General features: G+C 39.4%; 1 protein-coding gene across 8 annotated transcripts in view; it reads left to right on the forward strand.

Moving 5' to 3' along the window:
• myo9aa (myosin IXAa) overlaps positions 1–14422 on the forward strand; it is a 205631-nt gene extending 191209 nt beyond the window's left edge. For 4 of the 8 annotated variants that reach the window (XM_084405057.1, XM_084405054.1, XM_084405060.1 and 1 more), the window contains 8 exons: positions 173–278; positions 3089–3220; positions 3604–3727; positions 5642–5695; positions 6526–6543; positions 7239–7432; positions 8617–8759; positions 12698–14422. In XM_084405057.1, the coding sequence (XP_084261183.1) occupies positions 173–278; positions 3089–3220; positions 3604–3727; positions 5642–5695; positions 6526–6543; positions 7239–7432; positions 8617–8759; positions 12698–13101 (1175 nt within the window). In that variant the 3' untranslated portion in view covers positions 13102–14422. The remainder of the gene's footprint in view (positions 1–172; positions 279–3088; positions 3221–3603; positions 3728–5641; positions 5696–6525; positions 6544–7238; positions 7433–8616; positions 8760–12697) is intronic. The other 4 variants (XM_084405058.1, XM_084405061.1, XM_084405059.1 and 1 more) reach the window with 2 other exon arrangements.
• Positions 14423–15738: the final 1316 nt, after the last annotated feature.

Genomic DNA, 15738 nt, shown 5'->3' on the forward strand with positions numbered 1-15738 from the left:
ATCATTTTCAACCATAAATTCTTAAATAATATAGAACACCCAAGTTCAAAACTTTTAAAATCTTTGTACATTTTATAAATCAGTCCACAGATGCAGTGACCTTATTGCTTTAGATAAACCAGACATTTATAGAGGCGTGATGTTTGAAGATGTATTGGTCATGTCTCTTCAGGTCTCCAGGACAAAAAAGAAGTGATTCGAGGCGTTTACTCAATAATCGACCAGCTCAGCAGAACTCATCTGAACACGCTGGAGCGCCTTATTTTCCACTTGGTCAGGTGAGACGCCAGCTGTATCTCTCCAAAATAATGAATGCATGCATGAATGACTGCACCATAAATAATGTTTGGTAACAGTGTCCTTGTTACATATGTTACATGTACTTACCATAGTAATAACAGTAAATTATGCATAATTACATGCAACTAACCCTCAACCAAATCCTAATCCTACCCTAACCCTATAGTAAGTACATGTAGTTAATTAATATTACTCAGTACTTAAATATATAATTACACTGTAACAATGACACCTTAAAATAAAGTGCAACCTAATGTTTTAACTATTACCAGGGTTCGTACGGTCATGAAAAACCTGGAAAAGTCATGGAATTTTAAAATGGCAATTTCCAGGCCTGGAAAAGTTTTGGAAAATGAATAAACTCAGAAAGTTTTGGAAAAGTCATGGAAATTTGTTTTTCAAAACATCCGTGTTCTTGAATTTGTTTAATTAATATTATTGGTGAAACAAATTGCAATACTTTTTTCTTTAGGGTGATCAGTCGAATCACGTGACTCACTTGCGGCGGATTTTGATTGTAGGTGGGCCTCCAGAAAACTAGATGGGCCAAAAGAAATGGGTTCCCCTTCATGTCCGTTTCAGCGCTTTTCTGCGGCACTGAGGACAGCGACTAAGTAGCCATACCTGTGTGGCTCTTGTGTCGCTGTCCTCAGCTCAGTGCTTCAAATGAAGATAAGCTGCTTTGCCGTTTCATATTAGCTTTAGCTACCGTCTGTATGCGCCTTTCCATAACAGATTTGAGCAAAACTTTTTTTTCCTTCTAAATATCGATAAATAACTATTGCAAAATGACGGCGTTTCCATTAACCGATGTTAAGCGACTAAAACTTTATTTTTTCCTCTCGCGATCAGTCATTCCAAAAAGCATGGCAACGGAGGACTTTAGTAGGTTTATATCTCAGCCACCGGCCTACAAATTATTATTATTAATGGAAGGAGACGTGTCTTATCCAAGCATTAATGTCAGGGAAAGACCCTTTTATGCGAACGGCACATATAGTATATAGTAGCCTATATATATAGTTTATTTTATGAATTTAATAAAGAACCCTGGCTGTCATGTATTCTTTCTGTCCAAAAGGTCCGTGTTCTTTTGTGTCCACTCGTTTTTCCTTTAACCCCCAAATGAAAAACGAAAAATGAAGAGTTGTTGTAAGTAGGCTATTTTTAAAACGCAAAGTTGAACACCAACATTTGAATTTGAACTGTAGGCTACACCAAATACTGCGCGAAAAAAAATATATATATCGACGAATTTTCTGATTTTTGTTTATGACTTTTTGCCTCTTTGTTAAACATTTTTAATACTTAATAGTACTTAATAGTATTTAATACTTACTTTTAATAAAAGTAAATTGCAGAAAATAGATAGGCTAATCACGACACAGAGGCGCCGGAGTGAACTGGAGCTTAAGCTATCATCCATGAACCGAAACTCAGCGTAAAAGGTAGACTACTCGCCTCACAGACCTAAACAAAACTGAAATAGGCCTATATCTATTATCTACAGAAATCTCTACTTTTAAACAGAACCATTCAAAACAAAATAAAACGATGCAGCCTAATCCGTATGAAATGTGCATTTCTCTCTGGCGTGTTCACTACTAAGAAGATCGCGAGTCAGTCAACTTCGTCTTTGCAGTCGACATAGAAAACACTTGTTTATTAATAAACAATTAAAATTGAGAGAGAGAGAGAATATAAGATTAGTTTGACTCATTTTGAGGACTGTTAAGATAGCGAACGTTCACCGAATTCTGATTAGTCGAGAGGATTTATCCGTTTAGGCTAAAAGGTCGGCGCTTCGCGGTTTGGAAAGAAACTGCATCTTGCAGTGGCCTACATTTTAAACAAGGAAATATAGCGATTTGGCATGAAACGTTGATGGAGCAGTGAATAGGGAAAATCTCTTTTTTTTTTTTTTTTTTTTTATGGCGTTTATCGCGTTTTGGAAAAGAGCTCTTCAAGCACATTTTTCATCCGCTACTAACGTTAGCCGCCCGCAAGGAGTTCATTATCCACCCGCATCCCCGCCCGTGAATTTTAGGAATGTCACAATCCAAATTTGTATTCTTATTTTACATGTATACACAGACGTTTTATGGAACATTATGTCATGAATATTTACCTTTAAGTCATGGAAAAGTCATGGAAAAGTCATGGAAATTTAATGGTAAAAATGTGTACGAACCCTGTATTACACAGTGATGAGACACGATCAAACGGCAAGCGATATCGTTTTGTCAGCCCTTTGGTTTCTGTTTAGTCTCATTGTGTGTGTATGTGTAGCTCCGCCCACAGAGAAATCTCATTGGTCTAAAATCCCACTGCACTTAGTATACCACAGATAAAATATGTTCTGATTGGCTTCTTTTCCACTTTTCTTTTTGTGTGCAGGATGTTGGCTTTCAGTGAAATTGTTCAGTGTAATTGAAACCGGTTTCAACATTGATAATAATAATTTATGTTTTTTGAGCATCAAATCCGCATATTAGAGTGATTTCTGAAGGATCATGTGACACTGACGACTGGAGTAATGATGCGGAAAACTCAGCTTTGCATCACAGGAATTAATTACCATTTAAAATATATTAAAATAGAAAACAGTTATTTTAAATTTTCATTATTTCACAATATTAATATATATAAAATATTTGGTCTAAAATCCCACTGCACTTCGTAAACTACAGATACAATGTTCTGATTGGCTTCTTTTCCACTTTTTGTGCAGGATGTTGATTAAATGATTTGATGCTGGAAATGTCAATCTTGTTTCTGTCGCGCACAGGATTGCCTTGCAGGAGGAAACAAACCGCATGTCTGCTAACGCGCTGGCTATCGTGTTCGCGCCCTGTATCCTGCGCTGTCCCGACACCATCGACCCTCTGAGGAGCGTCCAGGACATCGGGAAAACCACAGCGTAATGGACAACTCTCACTTCATATAGTTTAGTCCTAATCAGGGTTTGACATTAACACCCGCAAACCTGCCAAATGCGGGTAAAACTCAACTGTGGCGGGTTGTCAAATCACTAGCCAATTTGGCGTGTTACTTATTATGTTTACTCACTTTGCTTGGGAAGTTTGTGTAAGACAAATCTGCATAGATTTAGCGCAAATCATCAGTCATCATGATGTATTAAATACAGCGTATTGTGCAGAATCTGCTCATATCTGGCTCATTAATACTAACGTTTACAGTACTAGTCCATTGTGGCAGGTTTGTCATTGGAAGGTAGAAGCATTGTGTCATCGCTTATCTGATTTTTGCCATTACATATTGTTTTTTGTTTGTTTTTTAAAGGTGTGTCGAGCTGATCATTTGCGAGCAGATGAATAAGTACAAGGCCAGGCTGAAGGACATCAGCACTCTGGAGTTCGCCGAGAACAAAGCCAAGAGCCGACTCACGTTCATCCGCAGGTCCATGGTAAGAGTTCAACAGCTGAGAGTCTTTTTTTATATTTCTATAGACATCCAAATAACCCAGATGTCCAAAACCACACCAAGGAGGACGTGTTTCTGGATCAACATCCTTCTCAGAACGATCTTATCAACCTTTTATTTTAGAGGTAGTTAATGATTAGAGTTAGGATCGTTTGTTTGACAGGAATATTGTTGCATAACCAATAAAAGTTGTTGATCCAGGAAGCAGGACAATCCTACATGTGTTGGTCCTGGAACAACATTGTTTTCTCACAATCATAGGACCTAAATCCCCTAAAATCAGAGGGAAATGACCGGTTGATAAGAATCAATCTCCAGCCCCAGTTATCGGCTCAACTCTAACCCTACAATCTCATTGGCTGATAGAAACATTGCTCCAGTGGCGTCATGCCCATCCAAACCCATTCAAACTTATTATTGAGCCAAATGGTTCTTGAGTGCCTCAAGCCTAACTACCAAAACAGGAAACAAAAAAAAAAATTACATTTGATAATTAATTTCCACGTTTGTTGTACTGTAGGTTCAAAATGATTAGTGACTCGATATACTTCAAGTGAAGAGCGAACTAGAGTGATGTCATTTTGAACAAAATCAGGCCAAAACAAAGTTTGTTTCGAGAGTTTGAAACGGCCACAGAGAACTTCTCCGAAAAGTTGCCTCTGAACTCCCATTGGTCTGTGGTGGTGATGTAATAGGTGGGTGTGGCTCTGAGGCTCCGCCTTCTTTTAAATGGAAATCTTCTCCGGTTCATTTCTACTGTTCAGACCCTCGAGGTCAGACGTCTGCGAGTAAAACATGAACACACTGAAGAGACGCTTTACAGTAGAAACTGAAGTTGTAATTATAATATTATTATTATTATTATTATTATTATTTTTGCTTAATTCTGCACTTCCAAATATGGATGCACCGATATGAAAATTTTGGCTGATACCGATAATTCTTTATATTTGAAAGCCAATAACTGATATATTGGCCGATAAATCTAAATCCAGATTTTTATGTAATTTTTGAGAGCCTGATTACAAATACAAAAGTCTCATCATTAAAAGACATGTCCCAAGTACACTGATGTTCTCATTATAATTTTATGTAGCCGATATGACAGACTTGCACTTCACTGTATTTTCCTTTTTTGAAGTGATTCCAATCATATTTCAATCGATTCAAAACCATCATGTTGAACAGAGTGAATCTGAAGCGTCTCAGCTGAAGGAAATAATCCATTATTTATCAGCTTTAATACATCGGCCTAATTTTCTATAAATCAACTATAACCCGATACCGATATGGTCGCCAAACACAGAGATAAGCTTCAGTTCAGGCTTGTGGTGTGCATATGATGGTAAAATTCATAAATTAATTTGTCACATTAAGCTACAAAATACATTGAAGACTGAATCAATGCAGGACTTGCGTCAGTAAGCGTTAATAATGTATGATCACGCTTTGGTTCATAACTCAATATAATTGGGCCTGAAGACATTGTAGTAATTATTACTTTGAAAATTTGGGTGGAGTTTAATTAAAAAAATTTTTTTTATTATTGTTATGTGGGATTGGGTTTATCCAATGACACACATGATGTTACCAAAAAGTAAATTCTGCTGTTTTCCATAGGATACGTGAAGAGCGATCACCGCCGGTCGAGTTCTTTTGCAATTTAACTTGGGTTCATTATAAAAAAAATTTTATTAGATCAAGATTTGAACCCAGCCTCCTTGCATTATACTAAACAAAAATGATACCACTAGATTATCACGTCTCTCAGTCAATGCCAGAACCGTCGCTGATGCTCAAAAATGAGTCTGTTGTTCCAGGATCACGTCCTGCTTGTGTAAATCCCTCACATTAGCTCTGTCTCGACACTAACCCCAGTCTCTCCTCTCTAATCCAGAAACCCGTAGTAATTGCTGTTAGATTTATGAGCATAACCCGCAGTGCTGTGGCGGTAGGTATTTACCGTATGTTCCGGCTGTTACCGTAAGTGTCGTCCCAGCACTGTGTGGTCCGTCTGTCTACATGATCATGATATGGCAAGAAACCCAAGAGCTGAGATGATAGTTAGGCACTTAACATGTTATTAATCTAGACAGAATCACATTCATTTTCATAATGCACTGCATGACTTGGGTATTTATATATGTGTGTGTGTGTGTGTGTGTGTGTGTCAGGGTTCCCACGGGTCCTTGAAATCCTTGAAAGTTTGTGAATATGAAAAAAAGATTAAGGCCTTGGAAAGTTGGCCTATGCATACTAGCTTGCTTGATTTAGCCTACGTTAGTTACACGCATTTACGTGTTACGTTAAGTGTTTCCCGCGTGAGATACTTTGTGTTGTACGTTGCCATGACGTTTACGCGCGCAAAACTGTAACAATGTATCTTACAAGGTAACACGATGTAACCTTGCTCTCACTTGAAATGTGTCCCCACATGAAGTCCTTGAATTTGAGGGTATTGGACCTGGAAAGTCCTTGAAGTTGAAGTTAACCAAGGTGTGGGAACCCTGGTGTGTGTGTGTGTGTGTGTGTGTGTGTGTGTGTGTGTGTGTGTGTGTGTGTGTGTGTGTGTGTGTGTGTGTGTGTGTGTGTGTGTGTGTGTGTGTGTGTGTGTGTGTGTGTGTGTGTGTGTGTGTGTGTGTGTGTGTGTGTGTGTGTGTGTGTGTGTGTGTGTGTGTGTGTGTGTGTGTGTGTGTGTGTGTGTGTGTGTTGCATTCACTCCATGTGCCTGATATTTTACACTTTTTTTTTTTTTGACTTGCTTTCTCTGGGAATGAGCAGTCAAATTCATTCAGAAAGGTAATGGCTTTGGGCTGAAGTGAGTCTGTGTTTTTCTATCCAGGCTCCAAAATGAACACTTGTCATAAACCAAATAAGAATCTGACCACTGGGCCGTTTTTTTTTATGATTGCAACAAAATACAATTTTGATCATAGAACATGACGTGATCAAATCAAATCACAAGATAACAAACAGCCTTTTGTCCTTGGGACAGAAAGTTCATTTTGGAAAGTCTGTAGTCTGAAAGTGAGTCTTTAGAATGAAACTGCCAAACGCTTTCTGTGATCGTAGCTGTACTAATATCAAAACGACTTTCGGTAACACTTTTACAATAAGGTTCATTAGTTAACATTAGTCAATGTATTTACTAACATGAACTAACAATGAGCAATATAATTGTTACAGTATTTATTCATCTTTGTTAATGTTAGTTAATAATCCAGCTGTTCATTGTTTGTTCATGTTAGTTCACAGTGCATTAACTAATGTTAACTATTACAACCTTTGATTTTTATAATTTATTAGTAAATGTTGAAATTAATATAAGCTAAGATTAATTAATGCTGTATAGAAGTATTGTTCATTCTTAGTTCATGTTAACTAAGGTAGTTAACTAATGAACCTTATTGTAAAGTGTCACCCGTCTTTCTTACCATCTTCTTATAATCTGGAGCTCCGCCACTCATCAGTGTGTGTTGTGTTGTGTTTGACAGGGTAAGGGCCCAGTGCACAGGGTGAGGTATCACACACCGTCTCCTCCGGTGAGTCCTCGCTCCTCAGCCGTTCCGGATCTGATGCAGGAGAGCGGAGACGAGAAAGATCCCGAAGTCTCTGAGCAGCAACAGGTCGCCATGCAGCAGGAGGAGAAAGTGCTGACCGAACAAATCGAGAGTCTGCAGAAAGAGAAGTAAGAGAGACAGCTTTACGTATCATCGTACTATTATGCCATATTTTGTATTACACCAAAGCAAAAATCTGTGTTTTCTGGGTTACAACACCCTTGCTGGAGGGAGTGTGGATCATTACAAGCTGACACAGCCCACATTTTTTGGTTATGCCCACATATTCAGCCTTTTTGGGTAAGGGTGGGACAATTAATGTCCAGAGTATTAGGTTTTAACGTAGACGTGTCAGGAGAAAGTACTGACCAAACAAATCGAGAGTCTGCAGAAAGATGAGTAGGAGAGACAGCTTTAGCATCTCGCATTGGTTGCATGAACTTGGATATTAAGGGCCCTGTCATACACTCAGCGCCAGACGCGACGCAAGTGCGTTTTGCTAGTTTCAGCCCGACGCACTTTTCATTTTCACGTCCTGCAACACGTTGTTTAAATGGCAAATGCATTTGTTCAGGCGCATTGTTGGTGCGTTGCTATTTTGAGGAACTGAAACAGACTGAGCCATTGAGCAACTGAAGCCTGGTCTGAAGTCAATGCCGCAATATTTTTTTGTTATTTAAAGAGCGCGTTAGTAATGTGCGCCTATAGGCGGGTCCACAACGCGCACACACTCTGCTTATTACACACACACTGCTTATTACACACACAGGGATGCACACAGCAGCACACAAACATGTCAAATATTAAAAATAAAAGGATTACAATGTAAAAGATTATTACTGTGTACATAAAGATATGGTGGAATCCGCGCTTTAACCTCGAGCACGAGCAGATCCATTTCCTCGCTAGAGAAGCGTTCAGTTTTTCCGCTTACTAATTCCGTCATGCAAATAGCAAATCCGCCATGGCGTGAGCACAACTGGCTTTTAAAGGGAATGGGAGATGAGACTCTGATTGGTTTATTGCACGTTACGGCCAAAACACACCCATTACTCATTAAGAGAATAGGGACAACCCTTTTAGACCATGCACCGGGACCGCCGACCATTTTCCCCCGTCGTTAAACTAGCAAAAGTGAATTAGGAAACGCCCTGAGTGCACTTGCACCGTGAGCTTTAGACCATGCGCTTAGATTGTTAAAATAAGGTCCTAAGGGTGTTTGGGGAATAGCATATCAATGGAGTTGCTGTGTGTTGCTGTACTAGTTAATGAACACAGTCAATGCCTGAGATTTGTTTGATGGTCCTCATAGGGAGGAGTTGACCTTCGAGATGCTCGCTCTGGAGCCGCGGGCGTCCGATGACGAGACCCTGGAGTCCGAAGCCTCTATCGGCACCGCAGACAGCTCGGAAAACCTGAATGTGGACTCTGAGGGAGCCACTTCTGACTTCTCGGGTGAGTAACTAATGCTGCGTTCAAGTCATCCTGGGAAGTTCGTACTTGCGAGGTGGGAAGCCGTGTTTACGACGGCAGTGCGTTCAAGTCACTTTTCTCGGAGAAAGATGGCGGTGTACTTTCTCTTAATCAATTACACAAAAATACAGAAAGGTTTTTTAAACTGTAGTTCTAGAAAATGAAGAACAAAGAAATGTTTTGCTTTTTTATGTTTTTAATTCATTTATGAAGCCACTGCAATCTTTATCGTTACATATTATATTGTTATATTATAATGCCATCATATTCTGTGCAGGCAATTAGCTTACTTCGCTGTGAATAGAAAACCCTGACAATATCACTGCTAAATTCCTTTAAGTATTGTGGTATTCCGCCATGTTTCTCACTGACACACACACAACTCGTGAAGATCGCGGCTTAAAGAAGATCCCGAGCTTCCCACTCGTATTTACGAAATTGTGGTGGAGGTCATGTGCGTTCAACTCGTAAATACGATCTTTACAAGATGACTTGAATGCACCATAACTAGTGCTTCACATTGCTGTTGAACTTAAAAGCAGTAGGAGTGTCGCCATTAAACATATGCACAGTTACTTCCTGGTTTTAGATAAGCCAGCTTGGGCATTTCCAGCTGTACATCGACGCAAAACCATCAGTGGCTGACTTTTTAATGTTGTATTTATATTTTAATGCAGTTATCTCACTTAGCTAATTTGCTAATAAACCAGTTTTATTGATTGCAATAAAGACTAATAATAACGTTTGAATAAGAAACACGGTATCTGACACGCTCATGCAACATTTTTCCAGCATTTGCAATGTTATTTTTAATGTGATTAATTTGCTCATCCTCCAGAGATTGGCCCCGATTGTAAATCCGAACATTTCAAGATGCAGGAAATCCAACATTTGATTATTGATTATTGATATTTAAAAATAAAAAACGCATAAATTACCACTATAACCAGTAGATGGCGGCAGAGGAGCATTTATTGGCTCATATTAACCATTTCATGTCATATTTTTTCACACGTTTCGCTTTTGGAAAAAATAGCAAACAGTAAAAAAATCACTAAGTTTAAAAATAAATTGTCAAAGTTTAGCACTTTTTGTAGTGAAGCATGAAGTAGGAAAAGTCACTTAGTTTCATGAAAAACAATAACTTTTCTTCAACCTGTGAATGAATTACACAGAAAGCGAGCGCCGCGTCTCCATTTATATCATAATATCCATAATCACAGAATCTGTCAGCCAGCGTAAACTCCCATTTTCTTCAATGAATCTAATTAAAGTTTTAAAAATACATTTTGTCAAGGTTTAGCACTTTTTTTGTACCTCGCTCTCCCTTTATAATCACAAAAGCTGTCAGTCAGCACAGTGATTTTGGCACACTTGTGAAAACTCCCCTTTTGCAACTAAAGTGCACAATAAATCTTTAATTTACAATGTTGAGACGCGTCTTTATGTTGTTTAGCATTTGAATAACTAAATGAATGCCAGGCCTGAGTATTTAAAGGAACACTCCACCGTTTTTTGAAATAGGGCTTATTCACCTTCTTTCCTACATTTAGATAGGTGGGCAAATGCATTTTTGTCTCAGTGCATGCATTGTTTTAGTTTGACAGGGTTGGCCCTAGCTTAGCTTAGCATAATGAATGGAATCCTTTGTTGCCAGCTAGCATGTCATGAGTAAAAGTAATATATAAAATAAAAAAAACCCACCTAATTATTTCTTGTGGCCTGTGTTTTCACAACAAGTACAAATAGTGATGCAGATTAACACTAGGCGATTTCCTATGCAGATATTGACTTGGGACTATATTAGGGGGAAGCACAGGCGAAGCACTGCTACTTGGGTGCAGAGATATCACGCCCAAGTAGCAGTGCTTCGCCTGTGCTTCCCCCTAATATAGTCCTTAATATATAAGTCAATATCTGCCTAGGAAATCGCCTAGTGTTAATCTGCATCACTATTTGTACTCATTGTGAATACGCAGGCCACAAGAAGTAATTAGGTTGGTTTTTTTTATTTTTTATATCACTTTTACTCAGGACATGCTAGCTGGCAACAAAGGATTCCATTCATTATGCTAAGCTAAGCTAGCGCTGACCCTGTCAAACTAAAACAATGCATGCACTGAGACAAAAATGCATTTGCCCACCTATCTAAATGTAGGAAAGAAGGTGAATAAGCCCTATTTCAAAAAACGGTGGAGTGTTCCTTTAAGTGACTATATTCTGATTATATACTTAAGTATTACACTATTGATGCTGTTAAAGCTGCCTCAGGACATTGAAGATATCGACACACCGACAAGTGACATTTTCACCAGAAGTTTTAAAGCTGGCTTTTATTATTGCCGAAGATTTTAATAACGTTTCGTGCATATGGTCAATTTGCTTACTATTGCACTATTCTATGACAAATAGTGTGAGTAGTGTGTTCACACTGAAAATTTCAAAAAGAAAAAGTATCTCTAAATATCTGGATTATGCACTTAATTACCTGACAAAACGAAATGTGGCATGTTGAACACTTCATGCACTTGCCTGTGTGTATATATACATACATATGTACAGCATGTATATGTTTTCATTGGTGAAATTGAGCAAAAACAAACAATATTGCCAAAATTGTGTCTGAGATGTAACACAATATTAAATTGTTTATTGAACTGTTGTAAAATCACATTTACATTTACAGGAAAAAACATCACTCTTGCTCGTGTGATATAGCTAATCTATATCATATGATACAATACAAAAATCCATATGGGGCATTTTTGCCCTCATATCTTGAATTTTAGTGGCATTTTAACTGCATTCTAAAGTCGTTGCCCTGCATCATGTTTGTAACTAAACTGCATGAAGTGTAAAATGACGTACAGGTCTGGGCCGAGGCGGGTGCATTAAGTGTTTATATACATCTATGTATATATATGTGTATATATATATGTGTGTGTGTGTGTGTGTGTGTATATGTGTATATAAATAAATAAATATAAATATATATATATATATATATATATATATATATATATATATATATATATAGTCTCAGTTTACTCAGCTGTAAATCTGATAAGCTATACAATGATATAAAAACAAGCAACGCAGTGTTTTGTCAGGAACAAAACAGGGAAAACATATTAAGTTAGTAGCACTAGTACTTTAATGCCTGCTTCAGATTACACCTTTTTTTGTCTGTTACAATACTCACTGTATCAATTACGCGATTTTGACTCCTAAAATCTTGTCGTGTCGTGGACAAGATGTCACGTTGCTCTCCGACCAGTTATCGCGTGCCGTCTCACTCACACACACACACACACACACACACACACACACACACACACACTCTCTCACTCTCACTCACTCACTCACTCACTCACTCACTCACTCACACAGACACACACACACTCTCTCTCGCTCACTCACACAAACACACTCACACTCACTCACTCACACACACACACACACACACACACACTCTCTCGCTCACTCACGCACACACACTCTCTCGCTCACTCTCTCACTCACTCACTTACTCACTCACTCGCACGTGCACACACACACACACACACACACACACTCTCGCTCACTCACTCACACAAACACACTCACTCACTCACTCTTGGCGGAACCCGTCGTGGAGGTCGGGGAAAAAAAGAAACATGCTAGTCTTTTTATTGTGATGTCATGAAGCATCGCAGACACGACGTCACTATACGAGATGAAACGATCGAATCTTGTGTCCCGACGCCCGTTGTCGTTTACGAACCCCCCACGACACCTTACGTCAAACGGATCGTGCCAAAATTAAAATCGTGTAATCTGAACCAGGCGAAGCTGCTGCTGCTTTGTAGATGTTGGTGTTGATGTTGTTGATGTTGTTGTTGATGTTGTTGTTGATGGTGTTGATGTTTGCCTCTCCTCAGAGCGAGGCCCAGCGCTGGCCGTCTCGAGGCCCAAGAAGACTGAAGTGAAGAGCAGGAGAGTTCTGCGGAGACAGCCCGAATCCCTGGACTCCGTGGACTCCAGTTCCACCGTCTCCTCCGTGTCGTCCTCCTACATGCAGCCGACCAGAACCCAGAAATTACGCTTGCGGTCCAAATCGCCTTCGACCCGATTATACCCGCCGGACGGCCTGGACCAGGACGACGAGGAGCGCGCGCAGTTCACCAGCCGAGGCACGTTCAACCCCGAGAAAGGCAAACAGCGTCTGCAGGCCGTCAAGAGCTCGCCTCAGAGACACCGGGACAATCCCACCGGAGAGAAGAGGGATCCGGATCTGCCGGCCCCGCAGGTGGTGGTGTACGGGAGCAACGAGTTCATGGTGTGAAGACCGAAGGACCGGAGAAGAGCTCGTTCTCCCTGCTAACGCTCACTTTTGCTGCATTATAGTCCTTAAGTGCCATGTTGAGAGGAACGGAGATGGGGGCAGCGCTTCCCAAAAGCAGGGAAAAGGGAATGTTGAAACGTTCCGAAACGGAATGTCCTCCTTCGATCGTCGATCGGGAGTTCCGTGGCGTTCCGAAAGGTGCGAGACGACGAAGCCATTGATGAACTCGAGCTGCTTTAACGTTTACAGTGTAGAATCACGCGAGCAGCGTTCTCTGAGATGCATTTGCGCCCAATCCTATTTAATACATTTTATTGACATATAAATCTATATAAATATATTATAGTGTACAAAGCCAGAGCACCAGCGACTGCTGGGTTGTTGAATTCATATATTATATCTTTGAATGCGTTGGAGAAGAGAAGTGTGTGTTGGAAGTGTGTGTCTTATGAGAAAACCTCTGGATGTGTTTGTGCTGCTTTTTGTGTTGTGCTTGGAGGGAAATGATGCCATTAAAGGGACCAAGCAAACTGGTGTTATAATGCCAGAGGATCCCAACGCTAAACGGAGACTCGGAAGTCTTCCAGATCGCCACACAGTGTATTAAGTCATTACTTCAACAGCCATCCGTCAGTCGTTTCCATCCCTGTTTATTCTGCCTCAAAGAAACCAGTGTTAAAACACAAAGCCACAGAGTTACTAGATTGCTGTTACTTACTTTTTTTTCTTTTCTTATATATATATATAATCAGCATTATTTTTCAGAAAATCCTTGATCATTCATGAATTACCTCTTGCCAGAAAATGACTTAAATATGACTTAATATATTACCAGATGGTCTCTTCTGCCTGTATATATAGTGCGATACACCCTATTCTTTTTCTAAATATTTAATTAAAAACCATATAGTAATCCACAGAAGTGCATTTGGATTCGACACACCGCTCGCATTCAACTGCTGTACGTGATTATGAGTATGTCCATCACTAGTTATTGATGCAAAATGAACAAAAATTGTGCCACCAGCAAAATAGACCATCTAGTCACTATAGTTTCTGCAAAGATCACGAATGACTGTCCGCCTCATCTGCGGTTCTGCCCGGTGACACGGTTTGTGAAGGGTTTCTGCATGTGACGGTGTTTTTCACAGGAGTGAGTGTTAATTTATATTCTGTTATTTAGATCTCATGCATCGCTGACACTGCAGGACTCAGCAAACTGATTTGTCTTCTGTCATGTGTTGAACAAATATTTCTTATGAAAGAGAAAGAAAAAAAAAGTCAATGGTTGTAAAATAAATTACACATTTTGAACAAATGAGTACTGGTTTGTTAAAGTGAAAGATGTGAGTTGCTGTGCTGCTGGCTTCTGCCACCCACATTCAGGGTTTATTTTTTGTACTTTGATTTGAGACAGAACTTGAATGACCTGTTCATCACGCTTTAGTCTCGTCTTGTTTAACTGTTTAACCCCCCACCCGTTAAGAATGCACCATTCAAATGGAAATGGTTGTAGTTCATGAATGATTTGGAGTACAGAACTAAGATTGGTCTCTTTTTTAAAGATGATCCTCAGCAGATTATTGCTGAAATGAAAGTGTAAAAGAAGTTTAAAGGAGTGGTTGATTATGATTTCACTTTTCTAACTTTAGTTAGTGTGTAATGTTGCTGTTTGAGCATAAACAACATCTGCAAAGTTACAACGCTCAAAGTTCAACGCAAAGGGAGATATTTGCTTTTAAAGAAATTGCTTTTTAAGGACTACAACAAACGGCTGGTAGAGACTACACCACATTCCTCCCGGGTTAGTGACATCACCAACCCTAGAATTTACATAAACCCCGCCCCCGGGAACGTGATTTATAGATTATCAGGACAGAATATGCTAATCAATGACTAGAAGATAACTACACATAAGCTACATAAATTCATCAACTAACCATTCAGAAATGTCCTGTTGCTTCTACATGTCGTCACTTCTTGAGTCTCTCCATCATTGACTCCGTTGACATCATCTGACTCCGGTTTGAACATAAAAGACTAAAAGTTTCTGAAATTTTCAGTGTGTGTCTGTGTGAGGTAAAAGGACACAAGCTGTTGTAGCTCCGCCCCCTGTGCCGGGAGCAGCAGCTCATTTGCATTTAAAGGAACACACACAAAAACGGTGCATTTTTGCTCACCCTCAAAAAGTGACGATTTTAATATGCTATATAAAAATATCTGTGGGGTATTTTGAGCTAAAACTTCACATACACACTCTGCGGACGTCGAAGAGACTTATTTTAAATCTTGTGAAAAGGGCATTATACCACTCCTTTAAGTTTACTGTAAAGCAAATGTACTGTACTAAACATCTACATCTATATTTATATGTATATGCTGAAATGAAAGTGTAAAAGAAGTTTAAAGGAGTGGTTGAGTATGATTTGACTTTTCTAACTTTAGTTAGTGTGTAATGTTGCTGTTTGAGCTTAAACAACATCTGCAAAGTTACAACGCTCAAAGTTCAAAGCAAAGGGAGATATTTGCTTTTAAAGAAAGTGCTTTTTAAGGACTACAGCAAACGGCTGGTAGAGACTACACCACATTCCTCCCGGGTTAGTGACATCACCAACCCTAAAATTTACATAAACCCCG

The sequence above is a fragment of the Rutilus rutilus genome (assembly GCF_951802725.1).
Source record: "Rutilus rutilus genome assembly, chromosome: 3".
Classification (NCBI taxonomy): Eukaryota; Metazoa; Chordata; class Actinopteri; order Cypriniformes; family Leuciscidae; genus Rutilus; species Rutilus rutilus.